General features: G+C 41.3%; 1 protein-coding gene across 1 annotated transcript; it reads right to left on the reverse strand.

Annotated features, from left to right (window-relative positions):
• Nucleotides 1-11,146: 11,146 nt before the first annotated feature.
• On the reverse strand, nucleotides 11,147-22,649 carry HEY2 (hes related family bHLH transcription factor with YRPW motif 2). The gene is made up of 5 exons (XM_043439478.1): nucleotides 22,358-22,649; nucleotides 20,346-20,424; nucleotides 20,126-20,209; nucleotides 17,500-17,581; nucleotides 11,147-13,272 (listed from the first exon to the last, which is right to left on the reverse strand). The coding sequence occupies exons 1-5, from the start codon at nucleotides 22,438-22,440 to the stop codon at nucleotides 12,587-12,589; spliced, it is 1,014 nt and encodes a 337-aa protein (XP_043295413.1). The 5' UTR covers nucleotides 22,441-22,649; the 3' UTR covers nucleotides 11,147-12,586.
• Nucleotides 22,650-23,510: the final 861 nt, after the last annotated feature.

Below are 23,510 nucleotides of genomic sequence, written 5' to 3' on the forward strand. Positions count from 1 at the left end.
TAGCAGGGTGACAATATACAGCCTTGACGTACTCCTTTCCCGGTTTGGAACCAGTCTGTTGTTTCATCTCCAGTTCTGACTGTTGCTTCTTGACCTGAATATAGATTTCTCAGGAGGCAGGTCAGGTGGTCTGGTAGTCCCATCTCTTTAAGAGATCTCTTTTTCCACAGTTTGTTGTGATCCACACAGTCAAAGGCTGTGGCATAGTCAATAAAGCAAAAGTAGATGTTTTTCTGGAACTCTCTTGCTTTTTCAATGATCCAGCGGATGTTGGCAATTTGATCTCTGGTTCCTCTGCCTTTTCTAAATCCAGCTTGAACATCTGGAAGTTCATGGTTCACGTACTGTTTAAGCCTGGTTTGGAGAATTTTGAGCACTACTTGGCTAGCATGTGAGATGAGTGCAATTGTGTGGTAGTTTGAACATTCTTCGGCATTGCCTTCCTTTGGGATTGGAATGAAAACTGACCTTTTCCAGCCCTATAGGCACTGCTGAGTTTTCCAGATTTGCTGGCATATTGAGTGCGGCACTTTCACAGCATCATCTTTTAGGATTTGAAATAGCTCAACTGGAATTTCATCACCTCCACTAACTTTGTTTGTAGTGATGCTTCCTATGGCCCACTTGACCTTGCATTCCAGGATGTCTGGCTCTAGGTGAGTGATCACACCATTGTAGTTATCTGGGTCATAAAGATCTTTTTTGTATAGTTCTTCTGTGTATTCTTGCCACCTCTTTTTAATATCTTCTGCTTCTGTTAGGTCCATACCATTTCTGTCCTTTATTGTGTCCATCTTTGCACGAAAATTTCCCTTGGTATCTCTAATTTTCTTGAAGAGATCTTTAGACTTTCACATTCTATTATTTTCCTCTATTTCTTTGCATTGATCACTGAGGAAGGCTTTCTTATCTCTCCTTGCTATTCTTTGCAACTCTGCATCCAAATGGGTGTATCTTTCCTTTTCTCCTTTGCCTTTAGCTTCTTTTCTTTTCTCAGCTATTTATATGGTCTTGTCAGACAACCGTTTTGCCTTTTTGCATTTCTTTTTCTTGGGGTTGGTCTTGATCACTGCCTCTTGTACAACGTCATGAACCTTCATCCATAGTTCTTCAGGCACTCTATCAGATCTAATCCCTTGAATCTATTTGTCACTTCCACTGTATAATTGTTAAGAAATTTGATTTAGGTCATATCTGAATAGTCTAGTGGTTTTCCCTACTTTCTTCAAATTAAGTCTGAATTTGGCAATAAGGATTTCATGATCTGAGCCACAGTCAGCTCCCAGTCTTGTTTTTGATGACTGTATAGAGCTTCTCCATCTTTGGCTGCTAAGAATATAATCAATCTGATTTTGGTATTGACTATCTGGTAATGCCCATGTGTAGAGTCTTCTCTTGTGTTGTTGGAAAAGGGTGTTTGCTATGACCAGTGCATTCTCTTGGTAAAACTCTATTAGCCTTTGCCCTGCTTCATTTTGTACTCCAAGGCCAAATTTGCCTGTTATTCCAGGTATCTCTTGACTTCCTACTTTTGCATCCCAGTTGCCTACAATGAAGAAGACATCTTTTTTGGGGTATTAGTTCTAGAAGGTCTTGTAGGTCTTCACAGAACTGTTCAGCTTCTTCATCATTACTGGTTGGGGCATAGACTTGGATTATCATAGTCATCTTTGTATCCTCTAAACAATGACAGTACTTGGCACATAGTAGCAATTAAAATGACTCTTGAGTGGATAAACAAAAGAATGAGGCAAAAAATCGGAACTGGCACTTCTCAGAATAAACACAGGTCATCAATAAACCTTTAAAAAGAGGATGGACTTCTTGTGTCATCAAGAAATGCATACTAAAACAAAAGAGATTCAGTTTATACCCATAAATTATAAAAAATGGAGCAAAATCTAAAAATATTAAGTGCTGGTAAAGATGTTGAACTGAAATCTATATACACTAGTGGTAGGAGTATAAATTGGTGCAATGAAATAAGTGAAAAATAATTTATTATCTAGTAAAGGTATGGAGGTTCTCATACCTAGCAATTCAAACCCCTGGGAGAAATATTCATGTGAGCACCAGAAGATACATACTAGAATGTCCCCAGTAGCACCATCATAATAGACCCAAACTGGAAGCAAGCTAAATATCCATCAAGGGTAGAAGAAGTAGTTATGTGGCAGCGTGGATGAGAGAGGAGTTTGGGGGAGAATGGAGACATGTGTAGGTTTGGCTGAATTCCTTTGCCATACATGCATGAGACTGTCACAACACTGTTAATCACTATACTCCAACAGAAAATAAAAAGGTTAAAAAAGAGTACAACATCTAGATATATAGTGGTACTGTCATTCAGTGAAATACCACAGAGTAGTGAAAACAAATGAAGCACAGCCTCTCTTATCAACATGATGAAATGCAGAAAAATGCTGCATAATTCCAAAAGCAAATCCAATACAGAATATCATTTCATATGAAGTTTTAAATGCTAAATGAACACTATTTCTTAATGATATGTATATACATGTGTGCTTAGTCATCCAGTTAAGTCCAACTCTTTCTTCTGACCCCATGGACTGTAGCCTACCAGGCTCCTCTGTCCATGGGATCCTCCAGGCAAGAATACTAGAGTGGGTTGCCATTTCCTTCTCCAGGAGATCTTTCCCACCCAGGGTTCGAACCCAGGTCTCCTGCCTTGCAGCAGACTCTTTACCATTTGAGCCACCAGGGAAGCCCCGTTGATAGGTACTTGGATGGTAAACTAAACATAAAAACAAGGTCGTGGGTATGCCTGGTTAATGGAGAAAACAGAGAAAGGATTCAGTGAGAGGTGCACAGGCACACAGGAGTCTTTCTAAGTACTGGCAGTGCTGATCTGGGTTGTGAATACAGAAGTATTAATTCTCATTTGATTATTTATAACATACATATGCTATACTGTTTTTCTCTATCAGTTCAATATTTAATTAAAATAAAAACAAAAAGGAATGAATGATAATGTTTGAATAAAATCTTTGGGATAATGACATGTAAGCAATATTTAATTGACTAAAAAATTCCACTCCTCTCTGCTGCTGTAGTTTTAATGGTTTTTTTTTGTTTTTTGCTGTTGTTAAGTATTAATAGAAAAGTTCTGGGAAGATTGAAAATTATAAATGTGAAAATTAACCACAAGGTGGCGCCCTAGCCTCATGTGTTTTATTCAGACACATTTAATCCCAGTAACCCATACTTGGCTCAGGTGGTCAAGAATCCGCCTGCATTGTGGGAGAAGACTGGCAGCTATAGTCCATGAGGTCTCAAAAGAGTTGGACACAAAAGAGTCGGATGTGACCGAGCAACCAGCACACACAGACCCCATAGTTACTTCGAGAATTATCAGTTCAGTTCAATCGCTCAGACGTGTCCGACTCTTTGCGACCCCATGGACTGCAGCATGCCACGCTTCCCTATCCATCACCAACTCCCAGAGTTTACCCAAACTCATGTCCATTAAGTCAATGATGCCATCCAGCCATCTCATCCTCTGTCGTCCCCTTCTCCTCCTGCCCCCAATCCCTTCCAGCATCAGGGTCTTTTCAAATAAGTCAACTCTTCGCATCAGGTGGCCAAAGGATTGGAGTTCCAGCTTCAACATCAGTCCTTCCAATGAATATTCAGGACTGATTTCCTTTAGGATGGACTAGTTGGATCTCCCTGCAGTCCAAGGGACTCTCAAGAGTCTTCTCCAACACCACAATTCAGAAGCATCAATTCTTCGGTGCTCAGCTTTCTTTAAAGTCCAACTCTCACATCCATACATGACTACTGGAAAAGCCATAGCCTTGACTAGATGGACCTTTGTTGGCAAAGAAATGCCTCTGCTTTTTAATATGCTGTCTAGGTTGGTCACAACTTTCATTCCAAGGACTAAGCGTCTTTTAATTTCATGGCTGCAATCACCATCCACAGTGATTTTGGAGCCCAGAAAGATAAAATGAGCCACTGTTTCCCCATCTATTTGCCATGAAGTGATGGGACCAGATGCCATGATCTTAGTTTTCTGAAAGTTGAGCTTTAAGCAAACTTTTTCACTGTCCTCTTTCACTTTCATCAAGAGGCTCTTTAGTTCTTCTTCACTTTCTGCCATAAGGGTGGTGTCATCTGCATATCTGAGGTTATTGATATTTCTCCCTGCAATCTTGATTCCAGCTTGTGCTTCATCCAGCCCAGCGTTTCTCATGATGCATATAAGTTAAATAAGCAGGGTGACAATATACAGCCTTGACGTAGTCCTTTTCCTATTTGGTACCAGTTGAGAATGTTGGATCTAGTCAAAATCTAGAGTTTGTTGTATTCATAAGGAGCAATAGAAAATTATTTTTCTTTTAGCTTCTTTCATCTCGTTTCATCAAGTATGCTTGATTTTACCTGCATATATATTGTGCTATCAGATTAAAATTTGGGGAAAACAATTCAAATAAACTCAATGCAACAAGAATGCAGGTGTAGTGTATGACATTTATTCACTTACTCATCATTCAGTCATGCATTTGTGTATTCATTCATTCATCCAATGTTCACACATATTTTTTGAGCTTCTATTCTGTACCAGACACAGGGTAAAGAGGCCCTGCCCTGGAAACTTAATGGTGAACAAAATGTGTGTGCTGAGTCGTTAAGTCATGTCCGACTCTTTTCGACCCCACGTATGTAGCCCACCAGGCTCCTCTGTCCATGGAATTTTCCAGGCAAGAATAGTGGAGTGGGTTACCATTTCCTTCTCCAGGGGATCTTCCTGACCCAGGGATTGAACTAGCATCTCTTGCGTCTCCTGCATTGGTAGGCAGATTCTTTACCACTGGGAACACAGTTACTACTGTTTGCTTTCCATGTAGTGGTGGAGATAGAGTAATCATATAGTAACAAATTTAAATTACAACTTATACATTCAGTGAAGGAAAAGTGTGTGGTTCAAGCCATTCCACAACATGGTTTTGAACCAACTGGAGATTTTAGAGGAGTGATCCATCTCTCAAGATTTGAAAAATAAGATAAGTTACCTAGGTAAGAAGGAGAGAAAAGAACATTCAGAGTAGAAGGAATATGTACAAGACCTTGTAGCAGGGGAGAGCAACGAGAAAAGGGCTGGAAAAAAGGCAGATGGCTGGGTGGTGAGTCAGAGGTAGCAGAGACGGGGGGTGTGTCTGCTAAGTCGCGCCAGTCACATCCGACTCTTTGCGACCCTATGGACCACAATTTGCCAGGCTCCTCTGTTCATGGGATTCTCCAGGCAAGAATACTAGAGTGGGTTGCCATGCCCTGCTCCAAAGAGAGGTAAGCAGAGGTCTAAAAAGTGGGCTGGGGTCAGATCTGACATAACCTCCTGGCCTGAGGTTAAGGATTTTGTCTTCATTCCAAGAGCAACAGGGAGGCACAGAAAAGGGGGTGCCAGCAGGTCGAACTCCCTACCCAGTTACTGGTGAGATGGCTTCATCAGTGGGTATGACAGATTCTACCTTAAGTGCTAGATGGTAGCATGACTCTGTTCACCTATGCGTAATTAGTTTTTCTATAGTGAAGGATGTTATTTATTTATTTACTTTCAGGCCATGCAGCATGTGAGATCTTAGTTACCCAACCAGGGATCGAACCTGTGCCCCCTGCACTGGGAGTGTGGAGTCTTAACCACTGAACTGCCATGGAAGTCCCCTCATTAAAAAACAGTAATACAATTTCAATCTCAGCTGTGTTAGATTTCAGATTTTTCTTTTAAAGAAACATGACTCCATCATATTTGTTTTGAATCAAACTAAAAACCATTGCTTTTGAAGACAGGAAATGTGAAGTGTACTTCTTAACAAATAAATAGGCTGATTTTGCACATCCCCAACAGAATAAAAACCTTTGGTACTTAAAATATAAAAGGTATGAAAGACAAGGTTTAGTTTATAATCATGTGTTAGAAATCGGGAGACCTGGGTCACATGACTGTGGGAAAAATTATCTAACTTGGCTGAGTCTCTGTATTTTTCACCTGGTAAATGACGCACTGGTCTAAATTATGTTCTTCTAAGTCTGAAATTCTATCCACCTGTAAATATATTCAAAAAGAAATATGTACATGCCACTAATTTAATGTAAAGAGAATAGGTCTTGGTGGCCTACCTGGGCATGTATTCGAATAAAGTTGTGTGAATGGGACCAAGTGAGACTTGTTCTGGATCTTAAGAGATTTTTTAACAAACTAAATTTGAATGAGCAACAGTACTATTTACTGATAGTATACCATGTAGGTCTTTTGAACATTATCTCATTTAACCCTCAGAAAATCCTTGTGAGATAGGTGTTTCTTTCTTGGTGGGGGGCATTGCACACAGCATACAGGATCTTGTTTCTCCACCCGGGGCTGAACCCCCTCCCTGGAGTGGACTTACCAAGTTTTAACTGGACCGCCAGGGAAGCCCCACGTGCTGCTTTTTAAACCTTATTTTACTGATGAGAAAAAGCTGACACAGATACACTCATTTGCCCAAAGTCACACAGTCAATACATCTCTTATATTTTGTCCTACCTCCTTTCAAAGACAATGGGCTGCCTTTCTGGGTGCCTGATGTCCTCTGCCAGCATTCAGAACTTGTTCTGTGGAACTTGCTCAGCGTTCAAATGTTCTTTTGATGAATTTGTGGGGGAGAAAGTGGTCTCCCCACCCTATTCCTCTGCCATCTTAGGACCACCCCAGTCAATAGATCTCAAGATCTGACTTCAGAACTCATCCTTTTAGTCATTATACTACGTATTCTACTCACTAAAGAGGTGAGATTTTATAAATGACTTACCAATATTGACTAGAATAGAAAGAAACTGACTAGACTTATAAATATGGATTTTAAGTTATGTACAAGTGATCTGAGTAAGTACCAACATTTTAAATAAGCTACCACATCTTAAAACTGCTTACTAGACCTGATTTAACTAGTTAAACATATGGTAAACTGGATAGTGTTGTGGAGTGACACTCATTTAGCATATATATCAATACGTCTTTCCTGTATCAATAGGGGATGTGCCTACAGAATTAAACCCCTATGCTATACATTTAAACTTTCCAGGTGGCGCTATGGTAAAGAAGCCACCTGCCAATGCAGGTAGAAATAAGAGACACAGGTTCAATCCCAGGGTCCGGAAGATCCCCTGGAGGAGGGTATGGCAACCCATTCCGGTGTTCTTGCCTGGAGAATCCCATGGCCAGAGGAGCCTGCCAGGCTGCAGTCCGTAGGATCGCACAGAGTCGGGCACAACAGAAGCAACTTAGCACTTCGAACACATACATTTAAAGGGAACATTAAACAGATAACTTTTATACTTCCCTGGCTTGTCATACCTTGAAAATAAACAGTGCTGAATTTTGTTTACCCTTCTGCCTTAAGCTCCTGATACCCAAAGCAAGAAAGCTGGCTCCTGGATGTCAGTGTCTTGGGAACTGCCTAAAGGCACTTACGCCGAGTTTTTGCTCCTGTGTTGTTCTGTCTGTGGCCCCCGCTGCTGGGCACACTTGGGGTTTGACGGTCACATCAAAGTCGGTAGACTGTGTGGTGGGACTTGGTCAGCATGAGCCAGATAATTCACAGGTTTATTGCTGAGACCTGTTCTTCGGATAGTCACAGTCAGGTGGTACTTGGTGTTTAGGTAAGCTCTCTTGGTGTAACACGTATGCCTTAAGCCTGCTTAATGCCTCAGCAATTGTGGACTCTTGGATATCCTTTGGGGGGTTTTCTGTACCTTGAAAGAGGACTCCGTGTCCCATCAAGCCTCTTTATTGTAGCAGTAAAGGATGTTGTTACCAGAGACAATGCTTGCCCGATGAGCTTGACAATATCCTCATGAGATGACAGAATCCTTATCTGACGTCAGCAGGCTGTATGTGGGTTTTGACCTTACCACACTCCACCATTTGCACTATGCTGTGCTTATCTTTCTGCTGTCAGAAATATGTCAAAATAACAAAATAAATTTGACAGTGGCTGCCTATGAGACAAAAAAGTGGCTGGCTCAGTTCCTGTTTGGAAGGTGGCTGGTGACTGTGACTGAGAAATGTGTTATGACGATGATGACATGTGGTCTCTGCACCTCTGTGATTTGCCCTCCTGACTGCGGCCACGTCTCCATGGGAAGCCTATTTAAAGCAGTTGTGCTGGGACAGACTGGCTAGGATATGGGAAGATGACAGACTTTGCTGGCCCAGGAGAAAGTCTACACGAGCAGCTCCATAAAGCTCTGGTCATGTTGTTTTGCTGGGGGAAAAAAAAGTCTTTGGTTCTCTGCACTTAAGTGAAAAGGTTAAAAAAAAAAAAAGCAATGAAAGACCTAGGAAGCAGGAGGAGTTTTAGTTTTATAATGTGGAAAATAATATTCAGCTCAACAACTTATAATCAGAACAGGCAGGATTAACTCAAAATACTCAGTTGTTTTAGGAATTTGTGAGCAATATAAAATTTATCATCCCACTTACACAAGTGAAACATTATGAATAATAGCCATTCTTTTTTGCAAAATAGCTTTTCTTCCGCGTGAGAAAATTTGACTTTGTTTTCACTGCAGTGAAAACCCAAAATGACTGCAATGCAAGCTTAAGGCAAGAAACTTTAGAGTTAACTTGCCTCTTTTGGTCCCTTAAAAAAAAAAGCTTATGAGGCATTCTGTTACATGCATATTTCATTTCACATGCATAAATCTCTTCATTCCCACAGACTAATAGAATGACAACAGAGGTCTAGGATACAGAATATTCAGTTCTCAGAAGACTGAGAATTTAGAGGCATATAAAAATGTCTCTGGATATAAGATTTTTGAAAAATTATACACATATAAACTGTTAGCTGTTACAGAAAGCATGCTTAACAGCAGGTGGAAATTTTTAGGTTAGTTAAAAAGCCCTTCCTGATAACAAGACTTGTTAAAGTGAGCAGATTACTGAGCAGGTCTTCATAGGCCAAATGAAGAGTGTTGTTTTATGACATGATGGACCTGGAATGTATAAACATTCAGAATAATCCATCATTTTCCCCTCAAAAAAGAAAAAAATCCCTTAACTTCTATATCTAATGGAAGACACAAATTTTTTCAAATTCAATTCTCTCAGCTATCTAGTCACTATTTTGCCTCACTTTTGTCAGCCACCTTGATCACAGAATATTTTTTGATAGCTTTTACAGAGGGTAACTTCACTGACTAAGATAAACAGTTTAAAATTTTAACTCTCAACTGCTTGACAGTTGAAAGTTAAAACCAGGGAACTGCCAAAATAATTTCCTTTTATGTTGCATTGTTATAAAGTGCAGTTGTTATTTTTTATCCTTTCATATACTAAACGGGAGAGATGATAGTGATTTTTATGCTAATTTGCTCTTGTCTTTAGCTCAAAGTGATCTCAGGCAGGTTGAAACTTTTGGTTGGTCTGAATGAATGAGTCCAAAAGTACTGCCAGAAGCTACTGCCTAGAGGTCAAAGGCATGGGCTTAAGAATGGGTCCCCGTGAATAGCTCAGGTAGCAGTCGTACCCAACACTGTCAGGCTGCAAGATCACACAGCATTAGAAAGTGAGTGTACACAGCATAATGCTGGGCACATGGGAGTTATTCAATAAATACTTTCTTGTTCACTGATGTGAAATACAAAATAGGTTCTAATTAGTTTCACATATAGCTTTCATCATCTGGGGAAAACAAAATTTCTAAAAATGTTCTCCTTTTTTTTTCTTTTCATATTTTTCCCCATCAAAAATCCTTTGAGTTAACTTTGGGACCAACTTTTACCCAACTAAAAGCCACCAATAAATAAAACCCTAAAAGTTCTTTTTCCCTTAAACTATAAAAACAAAATTTTTTTTTTTTACTATTTTAGTAGTGAACACTGAAAATTCCCACACTTAAATGCAGAACACTGCTTTCACAGAACACTGAATCAGAGAAGGAAAACTCAATGATAAAATTAATGGAATGAAATACAATGTTAAAAATTGAAGATGTAAAACATTATTAAGAACCAATGAAATTTAAACAATTGAAATTACTGACTATTATCTTTAGGAATACTGACAACTCTTAGCAATCACGTAACATGTTGGCTGGCAAATATTTTAATCAACTAAATTGAAAAACAATAACCAATATCTAACTGGAAAGGAAACAGTATAAGGAAGAAAAAATAGGAAGAGAAAAAGATGAAAGGAAGAAGGGATTTACTTTCAATATTTAATTCAAATTTTAAAAAATCCTGATCCACTAAAAGTTTACAATCTACAAAAAGTTATTTGAATGCTGTCATTACAACAGGCACAGAATCAACTATTAGATCCTAAATCAAAATTATTTCTATGCCTGTTATCCACAAATCATGATTAAGAAACAAACTCCAAATACCACTAAACCCATTTTGTTATTTGTTACCTAATCCCATCAGAGCTAACTGACATAAAATAACCACAGAGCTTACAGACAAGGAATAAAGGTGATCTGTTTTGGCTCATTTTTTTCACCCACTTACAGAAAGAAAAAATAAACTATATACTTGATTTTTCAAAATTAAAATTATTTAAGAGGTCTCCCACTTTTTTCTTTAAGGATAACTGATAAGCATAATAAGAACATTAAAAAATTCTTCTCATATGTTTGGCCCCACAATTTCAGAAACTCTTGAGATAGTCTATTTTAGGCTTCATTGAAGGAGGGATCCCTGCATAGTTTCTACAGCATCAAAAGAATCTTGAGGTAGGTACAGAGGATTTATCAACATATATATATATACACCTATCATGTATGCATGTGATGTTTTAAAAACACTCTATAAATATTTGAGTTACAAAATGTATGACACAAACTTATTACCCTACGTTCAGTATACTATTATTTGACCTTCTGGTATTTGCACTTTTCCAAGAACTATGCTAAAAATAAAAGGCAGAGGAAACCAATCACTTCTTGCCTCCAAATGGTGTCATACTCACCTATATTTAATTGATTTACAAACTCAAATATCTGTTATTTTCAAGGCTGTGAATTATACCAAATGACTTAGAAAAAGAAAAGCCAAAGTTTAATTTGTTAGTGAAACAAGGCCTTTCTTGAAATTCCTGTAAACTTTCATTCTGCAAAGCAACTCATCCACATTAAAATGGTCAAAAAGGACTTCATTTAATTAGTGATATGTAGACTTTTGCATAGAAAAAGGTTACAAAGTAATGCATAGAAGACTAGGTACAGTAATTTTTAAAACAAATATTTAAAAGTATAATTTTGCATAATGTTTAACATTCTCATAATGTTTATTGCTTTCTCCACACAGCAGAGAAATGAAGTGCATAATAATACATGCTGTGTCTTTGTCTTTCAAACATAAAATCTCAGGTGCTCAATTTCAAAGTATTAAGAGATTATTTTGTCGTTAAACAAAACAAGAACAACAAAACCAAAACACATTATGTAGCACTAGTCTAGGCATGGACAAAAATAATTTATGTACATCCCATTGAATACATTCATCTTGATTTGGGATCAAATGCAATCACAAGCCTGACAACGGACATTTAAAAATCGTGGCTTTTCTCTTACCATCGTTCTCTCCCTGCCTCATCACTTCCAGAAATGCAACTTCTTACCAAAAGGTGACAACAGATTTTACATGTTATTGGGATGAAATCAATAAGATAAATATGTAAAAATTGTCCAAATGATACAGAATAAATTAAAGTTTTACAACTGGAGAGTTTTCAAGTTGGCATCAGTCAGATAGCCTCTGGTGGGCACATAGTAAGCAATTGCTTCTAGGTACAACCTATAAATGCATGGTTTATATAAAGAAGCACCACGTTTTGAGCCATGAAAGAAAATGCCTGGGGGTCTGCAGGCAGGGCAGAAATGCTTGTTAATCTGAGCACTGATGTAATAATTGCTTACACGAATGCATTGCTAAATGTCACCACTTGGCAAGTCTGTACAAAGAAAGCAAACTAAGATAAAACTAGGACTTTCAACTTGAAAATTATTTTCAGCAATCCTTTTGGCCAATAAAAACCTGCTGGTTTCAACAGAGTGCTCTTCTCTTGGGTTGTACTAAAGTATCTGCAGCCTAATGCAGGGCTTCAGTCCCTTATCCTTTCTTAACCCAACCTCTACACTCTTCTCTACTTGTGCAATGTTGTATGTTCAAAAGAAAACTTTACTAGCTCAGGCACTTACGAAACACAAATTTTTTTTTCCCATCTAGTTTCAAGAGAATTGAGTCAGGTCATTTTTCTTCCCCAATTCAGACATCCTGATGCACTGCTGAATGGTATGGTCCATATTATTTTCCAGGAAACTTCTAAATGGAAACAAGTGTGAAGTTTTCAAAAGTTGCTGATGTCAAGTTACCAAATAGCCTTAAACCAAAACAGAGAAAAAAACAAAAAAAGATAATACCACATTTCCACTTGTGAGGTTTGTGTCTCAAACAGCTTGACTGTTCTCTGTGGGTCTGCAGACATCTCTATGGCTACTTCCAGGGTTGCAGAGGTTTTAAGCTGACTCGGAAATGAAGGACATTCAGTTGCTACTGCGAGGAGTTCCGTGAAAACTTAAAAAGCTCCTACTTCTGTGCCCCAGGGTCGATAAGGTTTACTGTTTGTCCCACTGCCCGTCTGCTGAGGGCTGGACGTGGCTGATACCGACAAGGGCGGGCTGATGGCTGTGGCAGCTGCCACGGCGGCAGCTGCGTTTGGGGGGAGCATGGGGAACGCCCCGGCGAAGGACAGAGGGAAGCTATGCGCAGCTGCGGTGGCTGCGGCCGCGGCCGCGTGGACGGTGGCGGAGAGGGACAGCAGAGACGTGGAGAGAGGCGGCACGCAGGGGGCGACGCTGCCCGTTGCGGGCATCCGCAGGGCGGAATCCGCGTGGGCGAACGTGGCGGTGAGGAGGGCGGAGCCGTGGGCGGGAGGCACTTCCGAAGTGGTGGACAGGCGACAGGGCGTGGACTCCGAGGCGTGGAGTCCGTTGGGCTGGAGCAGGGCTGCCGGGAGGTGGTGGAAGGCCGCCGCCCAGTGGTGCGGGTGCAGCGGGTGATGGTGGTGGGCCAGAGAGGAGGTCATGGCCGCCGCCTCCCGCTGCGAGGCGCACGAGCTGAGGTGCGAGACCAGGCGCATGCGCAGGGGGTCAGAGGAGTCCAGGCCTTCCACGGAGCTCAGGTACCTCGCCACTTCCGTTAGGCACTCCCGGAAGCCGATGCTCATGAAGTCCATGGCAAGGGCGTGCGCGTCAAAGTAGCCTAAAAGGGGGTTCGAGCACCGTGCGGGCCAGCAGAGGCAGGAGGGAGACAGAATGATAACCGTTACGAAGGGTCACCACCAACTACGTTCCACCCTCTTCAGAGATTTAAGTACAACTAGCAATCCTCCCTGAAGATGTTGCCAGCTATTTATGGCCATAATTTTTGCAGCCGTTAAGAAAGTGTACTTTGCAATTCACATGTGTGACAATTCTGGTAGTGCTATACACTACAGCTGTTCTTGCAACCAAATATCACAGTGGGGGGGAAAAATTAAAAACATCTGTGTTTCAAACACTTCCAGGAAAAAAAAATGGTGTCCCTCTTGTATGGTGGGACAGTGAAATTCTCTAGTAAACTTTTGCACGGCTATTACAGAGGACCCGTCTCTCTGTCTCTGTCACATGAGTTAGAGATTAAAGGGTTTATCGGAAACATCCTCACTCTCTTGGCATTTGTAGCAGAGACGTGAAAAGCATACAAGCAGATTGAGGACTTTGTTAGAAATGTGCTAGAACTGCTTAATAAAGTCATACATGCTTCGTGCCTCATGGTTGTTTTTTGTTTTAATCGACAAAATGAAAACACCATTCTTTGTATGAAAAAAATTTAAAGAAAGCAAAATGATTTTAAAAAATGTGGCCACTCCCACCATACCACACACAAATATGAACAGGTTATATAGTGTGTTGATTTTCAGTTAGCCTGGTTGCAGGCTCCTCAAAGGTATAGTATTTTGAGTTTTCTGTCATTGTGCTGTTTCTCTTCAAGGCCAGTTTGTTGTGGTGTTTTAGTAGGATTCTCATAAATGGTGATCTATAAAATACGGCATTTTTTTTCTAATAAAAAATTCAATTCACACACACACACACACAAAATGTGGCTACTAATTTGAAGGTCAGATTTTTCTATCAGGTAATATGAGGCTCCTTGGCTGACATGAGGTTACTATAACTCCTAGCTTTCCTGAAGTTCAAATATAAATTTCTTTCATTGGTTAGCTTAGTTTAAGTTTTTCTGGCATTTATTCAAGAAAAAAAAATGTATGTTAATTATGTCAGTGTGTATGCATGTACCCCTGCACATAAGGTTATTATCATAAAAATGGCTAAAGTCCATCACATTTATGAGAATCTCTTTTCATCCAAAGATAATACATTAGATAGAAAATAATAACATCTGACTAGTATCAGTGCCCATTTAGGGCATTCCCCCATCAGAGATTTGGGGAAATGTCACCATTTTGAATTAGTGACCTCTAGCATGTACAAACATATCCTTCTCAGATTTTTTTTCTCATTTGGAAGTCTTTTTAAAAAACAATTTTAAATTAAAATTTAGTCTACTCACTTTGGGGATGTGTGTATATATAAATGACAAATTCAAACAAGGTTATTTTCATCTAAGGCATTTACTGTATTATCTTTTTTGTTTCTGTAGATCAAAGTATGACCTGTTTCATTTATCATCTATTAACATTTAAACTAACTTATTCTATAGTTTGACTTTGGAAAAATAGTAGTCACAGTATTCAAAGTCCAAGAGTAGAATTCCAACAGAAACTTGGAAGTCCCAAAAAAGAAATTTTGGGAAAAATATATACATTAAGATAGTAACAACACAAAGCTGACATAAGAGAATATCATGAAATGTGGAAAATAAGCAACAAAAATTGTTATTATCCCAGGCCTTCAGCACAGTTAGCAATAAAGCCCCTGACACTAGGAGGTAAAGTTCTTCCTGAAGAAGATGCCTCCAAAGAAAGATTTCACATTAAGTGTCCTTAGGGTTCTCTGTAAGGCTTTGAAGACTTCTGACTTCCATGAGAGAAGGGAGGTAATCATCAGAATAGATAAAGTCCAGAAATCCAGAGGGATCTAGAAATTTAGGTTACTCTAAATCTTCTCTAGAAACTACTGCCTTAGCAAAACAGACTAAAGAATAGATCAAAAGAATTGAACCCCAAGAGCTTCCAAGAATTTTTCATGACTAGGCACAAAGTAATTGAAATTGGTGATTTGCTGGCTATATGTTGTTGCACATGGCTGAGTTCTCTGTTGCATCTTAAGGCATATAAATTATATAATTCCTATTCTATTGCTGAATGCAGAGGGAAACAATGATGAGCAGCTGTTTCCTGTGACTGGATCTTGGGCCAAAAATAACAGCAGAGGGGTCCACGCCACTTCCATCACTGCTCTATGGGCTTTAAGTGACTAAACTCATAATATTGTGAAGTAAACACTCTCCCTGTCCTCATTTTATAGATGAAGAAACTGGGCTTCAGAGAAGGTTAGTAACTTATCCAGGGTCACAGAGCTTAAAAAAAAAAAATAGCAGAGCCAGGATTTGAAACCAGGCAACCTAACCGCAGAGTCTCTGCCCTTCGCCAGTACATTCTGAGGCCCCATAGCTGCTGTGAGTCTAACAATTTGCGCCCACACTGCCAGCCCCCCCTCCCCCGAAGGCCCACACATTCTCTGGTGAGGTGACCTCTCTAATGACCGGGCAGTCAGGCGACTTGTATGGAACTTGCTCGCAAATGTCTGTTCACAGACTATTTTGGGACGGATTTTTAGGACTGTTCAGGTAGCCGAGAATAGCAACCAAGATGGAACTTCATTTTTATACTAAGGCATAAGAACAATATTACTCTTTAGAAGTATAGCTCATGCCAACTATTTGAAACGCGGATAAAAATTCTTAGCTTTACAGCTAACAGTGCCAAGAGAGGTAAAGCAATCAAAGCCTTTCCCCTGCAGCATCTCTAACTCAATCAGTCTCCTAATATCTTGGGGTGGCACGTGTAGAGACAGAATCTTGGGGCTGCAGGGGCCCTTGAGAATTCAATGCTGCTAGTACAGGCCTCCCCATGTCACTTAGCACCTCTGTCTCGGTTTAAAGGTGGGGGCACTGGCTAAGCTAGGTTGGATCTGGCATCTACAATTTCATCCAGTTCTCTACCATGTAAGAATATTTGCATGCTTTGCAGAGGGTTACATTTTAATGAGAAGAAATCACAATTCCATATCCCATTCAGTATGTTCATTCATGCAGGACGGTTCCTTGAGCAGGGACAACAGCGGGTAAGTCACACTGAGTGGGAAGGCATCCCTTTACTAAGATCACCCTCCACCTGACACAGGTAGAAAGATGGTGACGCTCAGAGCTGATGTTCCCCAGGTCCTCAGCTGGAGTTAAATACTGAAATACTTGGGCACCGATTGGTAAACAGCTATCTCTCTCCTTGCCCTGCTTCCGCTCTGATCTAGGGAAGACTCTGGTGCTCTGCAATAAAAGGCCAATGCCGAACAGACAGAAGCCTCTAGGGTGTAGCTGCAGGACTTCGTCTTTGTGGTTCCCTCTCCTCAGCTAGTTATCAAATAACATAGACCAGTACCCTTGGCTAAGATGAATACCGAAGGCCTTCTGGAGGGTGAAAAGGATACAAGGGGCAAAATCAAGTCTGATATGTGAGAAGCAAGATAACGAAATCTGAATGAATCAGCGTTCAGGGTCTCACATCCATTTACACCACGACGTGAGGGTCCGTCCCTGAGTGCCCTGGGCTGTTCTTCCCTAAATCACTATCTGGTACAGAAGACATCTCTCCATGGCACAGGGCCAGGGCACCTGCTCCTGTTTGCTCTCTGCAGGAATGACTTGCATCAGTGGTTTCCAGGACAGAGACTCACTACCTGCACTTCAAATGCTCTGTGTGGTCTGAATCCAAGACCAATCAGACTCTGAAAACAACAATGAAAATTCACTTCTTTTGGAATAGCTGCTTGATACTGAGTCCTAGCTTCGATTTAATGGGTGGAGGGGAGGACGGTGGGGGAGGGAAAGAAGAAGAGAAAAAGCTTGCCTCTAACCTCCTGTTTATGTTTGGATGTTTGTGTGTTTGTTTTGTCTTTGGTACAAATTCCAGCATGCACTTCTGAAAGTCCCAAACAAATCTCTGACCAGGCTGCTATGAATGAAGCCTTACTCCCACAGTACTATGAAAGCAAACACAAGCCCAGGGTCAAGTGCTTCTTTTGTTCCAGAAGTTCTTTCCCACGAGTTCAATCCTGCCATTAGCATTGATTTCCACGGCTTTAATCTGGGACCTCCTATCTCAGCTTGTTAAAGAACTGTTCAACTATGACTTCCTTACAATCTTAAGGAGAAAAAAATGAAAAGAGAAAGGCAGAAAGCGGGGGTGGAATGAAGTCACCAACTTACCTTTACCCCCAGTTGCCTGCAGCATCTTTAAGTGATCTACTGTCATTTGAAGTATTTCAGCTTTTTCTAACTTTGCAGATCCCTGAATAAACAAATAATGAAGTCTCATAAATCCCATGGAAACAAATTTGGAACAATTTATCCTGAATTTTCATTTTCCCTCCCACTAAGAAATTCTCAATTTAATTTTTTCACAGAAAAAAAATGAACTCCTTCCAAATTTCACATGAAGACACTAATTATGATACACCTAGTGACAGATATTTGCCATTTTAACTCTTAAAGAATAAAAGGCGTGATAAGTAACTTTTAATCACAAAAACGATTACACTAAGCCACTCCACGCAAACTATAACAACTGCAGAATTCTCAAACTTTGCATCAATCTCTGCCCTGGTTAATAATACACTTTATTAGGCGATATGTGATAGTCTTCCCCGGTGGCTCAGGCGGTAAAGAATCCACCTGTAAGGCGGGAGACCCAGGTTCGATTCCTGGGTGGGGAAGATCCCCTGGCGGAGGGCATGGCTACCCACTCCAGTGTTTTTGCCTAGAGAATTCCATGGACAGAGGAGCCTGGCGAGCTACAATTGATGGGTTCACAGAGTTGGACACGACTGAGCATCTAACACTATAGGGCAACTGACACTTAAGTCTGGATCAGTTGAATCCAACTCTGGAGGAAAAGGAGACAGGATCTCAGCAAATTATTGTTAAAAACATATTTTTCAAAAATAGAATTCTAAGATGCTTTTAAGGTAATTCATACTACACTACTGTAAGTAGAACCCAAAGTGCAAAAAGAGAGACTTTCAAAGTTTTTTTCTCCAATAACTACCAGCAGGTGTCACTGTAAATTCCAAGATCATAAACAAGGAAGCATAATCTACCTCTTTTATCTAGTAAGCATCAAAAATGCTTAAGGATATCTGAACGCTTTAAAACGGCTCTTAATAAAACTGTCTTGGAAATATATTTTATGCCCATTCCCCCACTTTAAGGCACCTCTGGAAACCAACTGGAATACAAATGTGCCACTTTAAGCTGTCTCAGAGGGCTGTGGGTGGCTTCTAATTTCTTGGAAGAGCTAAATAATTAAATCAGTATGTTTTCTTGAAAAGGAAACTGAAGTTTATTTCAGGTTCCTATGCTTTACTTGTTTTGTGAAAATTGTCAGCACCCAGTACATGCTGAGAGCGCCAGAGTTATTTAAACTGCTCGAAAGAACACTCTTCTAATCATACTGTGACAGAGCCAGCTCACCAGGGTTGGTCGCCAAGCTCAGCAAATGGGAAAGCCTGTGTTTATGGTAACTAACTGCCAAACTACTGAGGTCTGCTTTTAAGGTTTGTTTTAAGTCGACAGTTAAGGGGGGAAAAAAAAAATCTAACAACCCTCCCTCCTCCCCCAAAAATCACCGAACTGTTCCTCGTAACTGTAGACATTTCAGTACTGAAAGTAAAAAAGGTCATTGATTACTGATATTTTCATTCTCAGCATATTGTGGGAAAGGCTACTAATCAAAACTACAACTTGCCCATTATATTTAGCTTATCAGTTTTAGCATACAGAGTGGGTGCCTTTTTTCTTTGAAAAATGTATAATCAATAACATACGACACCTTGTACTTCTGTCCATGTTCAATTTTTCCATGAAGATGAACAGGAGTTTCAGTGAAAGTGACTAATAACAAAACTGCAGTTTCTGGATAATTTCCAAGGACTTTGTGGGGCTTGCTTTATAATGTTTGTGGTTCATGAAACAACAAAGTGGAATAAACAAACAATGGATGTCTTATATCCTATATGAATTTAATTGAAAGTATAACATCTTCAACAAGGGTATGATGCCATGCTGTTTGAAAGATGCTGTTAGAAATCTGATCGTCAACCATGGAGGCCGAGGGAAAACCACAACTTTTCCAAAATGACAGAGGAAGATTTAAACATTTGGCTTCCTACTTTCTCAAGTGTGCAAAATATTTTTTCCTTTTTCTTTCTTTTTTTTTGGTAAAGAAATACTTGAATTCTGAAAAGGGGAATTTATGGCTAGTTTGATTTTTACCAAACTTTCACAATATGCCTCAAAATAAACATGATTCTATTAACCCAGGGATTAAAAATGAAACCAAGTGGTTTGGTAAATAAATTTTGTTAGTACTATTATTCAGGAAATAGAACGAGAGATGTTACTTCCTCGGCTTTGGCTATTTTTTTTTTTTTTTTTATTAAAAGAGCTTACTTGAAAGAATAATTAAAAATAGTTTGAGACAAAAATGAAATTTCACGTAGATATCTTTTTTGTTTTTGTTTTTTAAGAAGACTACTACATACAGCTCAGTTTTAAACCACTACTGGTATTCATAGGAAGAACAGAGAAAGCATGAACATGTTACCCTGAAGGGGAAAATAAGCTAGAGAATGGAAATGTTTTTCAACTTCATGATGGATTATGTTTTTAATAGTTTTGCCACAACAAAGCATTTTATTGAAATAGCTGCTGTGTGCCAGATCAGGGCACATACACCATTATTTTAATGAGCTTTAACAAGAACCCACATTCCCAGATGAGAGAATCAGATTTTTTGAGCTCTTTGGTGGGATGGTCAGGGGTGGGGGCAGCTTACTTGTTTTTCAAAAGCGGTTGGCACCAGTCGTCTCAACTCAGATAAACTGTTATTTATCCGATCTCGACGCCTTTTCTCTATTATCTATCCCCAAAAAGCAAAACAACAACAAAAGTTTATGAATACACAGATGATAAAATGATTCATAATGGAAAAATACAACTGCTACACGTTAGGCAGGATTACAGGAAACAAAAAGAAAGAAAAAAGAATCACATACCCCTCTCCTTTTCTTTCTTGCCATAATCTGAGATGTTGTTGTTGGCGAATTCGACCTAATCACAGAGCTAGTACTTTGCCTACGAAATAAGAAGAGTTTGTCAGGTGCTGTATGAACACCACAATTGTTTCTTCTGGGTGCTTGAAGGCACCCATGAAATAATTCAGAGAGAGAACATAGTTCAGATCAGTGTTATTTTATTCTTAATTCTTATTCTTAACAAACTTTGCTTTCAGCCCTTTCATATCTTTTCAGGAAAGAATCATGCCATTTTTTTCTTTTAATAAGTAATCCAGATGCCAAATCTACTGGCAGAAAACATCTCTAAACTTTTATTGGTCTTCCAATGAAATACTTATGGGCAGTCAGGGTGAGAAGTTAGATATTAGTACTTCCTAGTTCCACTCATAAATGTTTCTTAAAAGTCAGCTAATCTCTAATAACATCCCTCCTCCTCCCTGAGGTCAGACCCACTAAACAAAGCAATGCTATTGTAAAATAAAGGCCATGTTTAGTAGTATTATCAAACAGATATACAGTCACTGTATGTCAAACTGCTGTCCCTAGATGCAGTCTTTAAGATAAACAGAAGTTATCTATTTCAAAACTCCAATTAGTCATACAGGGGGAAAAAAAAGACAAATTCAATGTTTTCTGTGTCAATTTTCCAAAAGAACGACCCCAGATTAAATATGCAAGTAACAGAAAAATTAGATCAACTATTAGGTGAATATTTTACTTTGAAAATAAAACTCTAGGTGAGTATCTCTCAGCCTTCAATTTAAGCTTAAAACTCTGAGTTGTAACCCATCTTGAGTTTGCTAATGAAAAAATATTTTGTATCAAAAGTTCAATCAAATCACTGCACTGTCACATAATTTTTATGATGCATTCTAGTTGATATCTGTTTCTCGTCATAATTCATGGATACTCTGCTTTTTCATGTTCTCAAATTCTCCAGGTTCCTGTTATTTGTTCTTTCATTTCAGAAATGCTGCGCACACCAGGTTCTTATTACCTCACCTTCTCACTTCTGGATCTTATTTCTGAATTAACTGTTCCCCTCATTCCCACCCCTTCTCAACTGGTTTCACCTTTCACACATCTTTTGTTTTCGGATCTCTTTTTTTTTTTTTAAGATGACACAACAACACTTTAATAATTATAAGATACTTTGGAAACAATATTTCAAGTAAATATCTTTGCTTTTGCTGATTCCAGGCTAAGGTCTGTACATGTTAGAATAATATTGAAAGAAAACCAGTTTTCCAAAGGTAGAAAGAATTTTACTCTTGAGTGACAGCTGCAGATAAATAATTAAGGTGCTTCTGGGGATGCCAATTAGAAGCAATTATCATTTGACCCGCCTTGGCACTAAAACGCCTCCATAACCTCCCTCTGTCACTGCATAGTTGAGGTCTGGCTTCTGTGATCACGACCCCGATCTTTTCCAGACTTAGGAACAAGTAGTCAGAGAGAGGATGCCCGAAAGACTTGTCACTCACACCTCTGTCAACCAAATTACACTCGACCAACCTGGAAATCTCAACCTACTTAGCCTTGCCATCGCTAATTGCTTTAATTTCTCCAAAAAGCAAGTCATCTTTTAGCGTCTTTAAATATTAAAACAATCTCCCCCCTCCCCTTCGCCTGGCCCATTTTGAAAGTGCTCCCCAGTACAGTTTCGGTGGCGGGAGCGTCGCGGGTCGCCCGGACTTCCCAGTCCGCGTGCCCAACGCTGACAGCCGGGGGACCCTTCGCCAGCCCCTGCAACACTTTCAGCCGCGTCCCCCGTCTTCTCGCCCCACCCCTCGAGTGCAAACCCACATGCCTCGCCCCACCCCAACACGCGCTCCGCGAGCGCCCACCACTCAAAAGTATTCTAGGAAAAACTTTCCCCCGCTCGGCTGGAAGGCGGCGGAGAAGAACCTCGGGATGTCCAACGAGCCGCTGGTACACAAAGCTCCCCGATGCCTCGGGCTCAGGACAGCTCCCGCCGAGCCCGCGCTCACCCCGAGTAATTGTTCTCGCTCCCCACGTCGATGGTCTCGTCCATGTCGCTCTCAGAGGTCGTCTCCTCGCAAGGGCGCTTCATCGCGGAGAAGACCGCGCGGGGCGCGGCCGGGCCGGAGCCACGGACGCAGAGCGGGACGCAGCGCCCTCCCTGCCTGCCTCCTCCTGCCCTCCCTCCCTGGGCCCCGGCAGGCGCGGCTCCGGCGGCGGCGCGGTCAGCTCCTCGCGGCTCTTTCCCACGCCGCAGCCCAGCTCGGCCGCAAGAGCCGGCGCCGGCCACGCCTCCCTCCCCGCGCGGGCGGGGCCCCCTCGGCCGCCACCCGCGCGCAGGCCCCCGCCCGCTCCGCCGGGCACCGCCTCCCCGGGGCCAGCGTGACCTGGGATTGGCTGAGGTGGAGGGGCGGGGCCGCGCTGGCCAATGCGGGCCGCGGAGCTCGGGCTTGAGGCGTGGGAACGCGGCCGCGCCTCGGCGGCCCGGGAGCTGAGCGCGGGTGGGGAGGCGCCGCGGCGAGCGGGAGCGCGAAGTTGCTAACCCTAGATAGGGAGGCGCGCGGACGTGGGCACGGGCGCCGGCGCGGGCGCGGCGGGGGCGGGCCGGCGAGGGGCGGGCTCTGGACCTCGGGTTTTGGCGCTCCTCCGCACCCCGCCGTCTGCCCGTGAAGTTTCAGCCCTGTGTTTAAAGAATAACCCCAAGCGCGTGGCTGAGTGTGAGCGAACGTGTGTGACGTCGGGAGGCGCCGTGGCTTAACCGAACCGCCCCACTCGACTGTCCCTTGTCTGGACCAAAACTGCTGACTGATTGACCCTGGCGGTCACATTTGCCCTCTGGGGTTTTTGGAAACCCTAAATCAAAGTTGCTTTTCTCCCGGGCAACTCGCACGGCTGCTTCCGCGGCCTCTGGGCCGAGAACAGATAAGGACGCGAGTTTCTCCGACCAGGTACTTAAAACCGCTGGCGGTCGGAGGGTCTGAGAGACAGGCCACCAAACGATTTTCGATTTGCTCTGAATCAGTTCTTTGTATTTGGCCACCCGGGCTGTAGGTTGTAGATAATAGATCCCGCTGAGTAGACCTTGGGTCGGAGTTGTGTCTACTCTGGTGACAGGAAGGACTAGAGCAATGATGCGGGTATTTTAGGACACGTTTAGTAGTT

This window comes from Cervus canadensis, chromosome 20, assembly GCF_019320065.1.
Source record: "Cervus canadensis isolate Bull #8, Minnesota chromosome 20, ASM1932006v1, whole genome shotgun sequence".
NCBI classification, from domain to species: domain Eukaryota; kingdom Metazoa; phylum Chordata; class Mammalia; order Artiodactyla; family Cervidae; genus Cervus; species Cervus canadensis.

Bases quoted from the DNA above. Each gene is read 5' to 3' on its own strand.
- HEY2 (XM_043439478.1), bottom strand. From the start codon at position 22,440: ATGAAGCGCCCTTGCGAGGAGACGACCTCTGAGAGCGACATGGACGAG. The intron at 20,210-20,345 runs GTATGTGATTCT...TTTTGGGGATAG, and splicing joins CAAGAAAGAAAAGGAGAGGG to ATAATAGAGAAAAGGCGTCG. The intron at 17,582-20,125 runs GTAAGCTGCCCC...TTGTTTATTCAG, and splicing joins CAACCGCTTTTGAAAAACAA to GGATCTGCAAAGTTAGAAAA.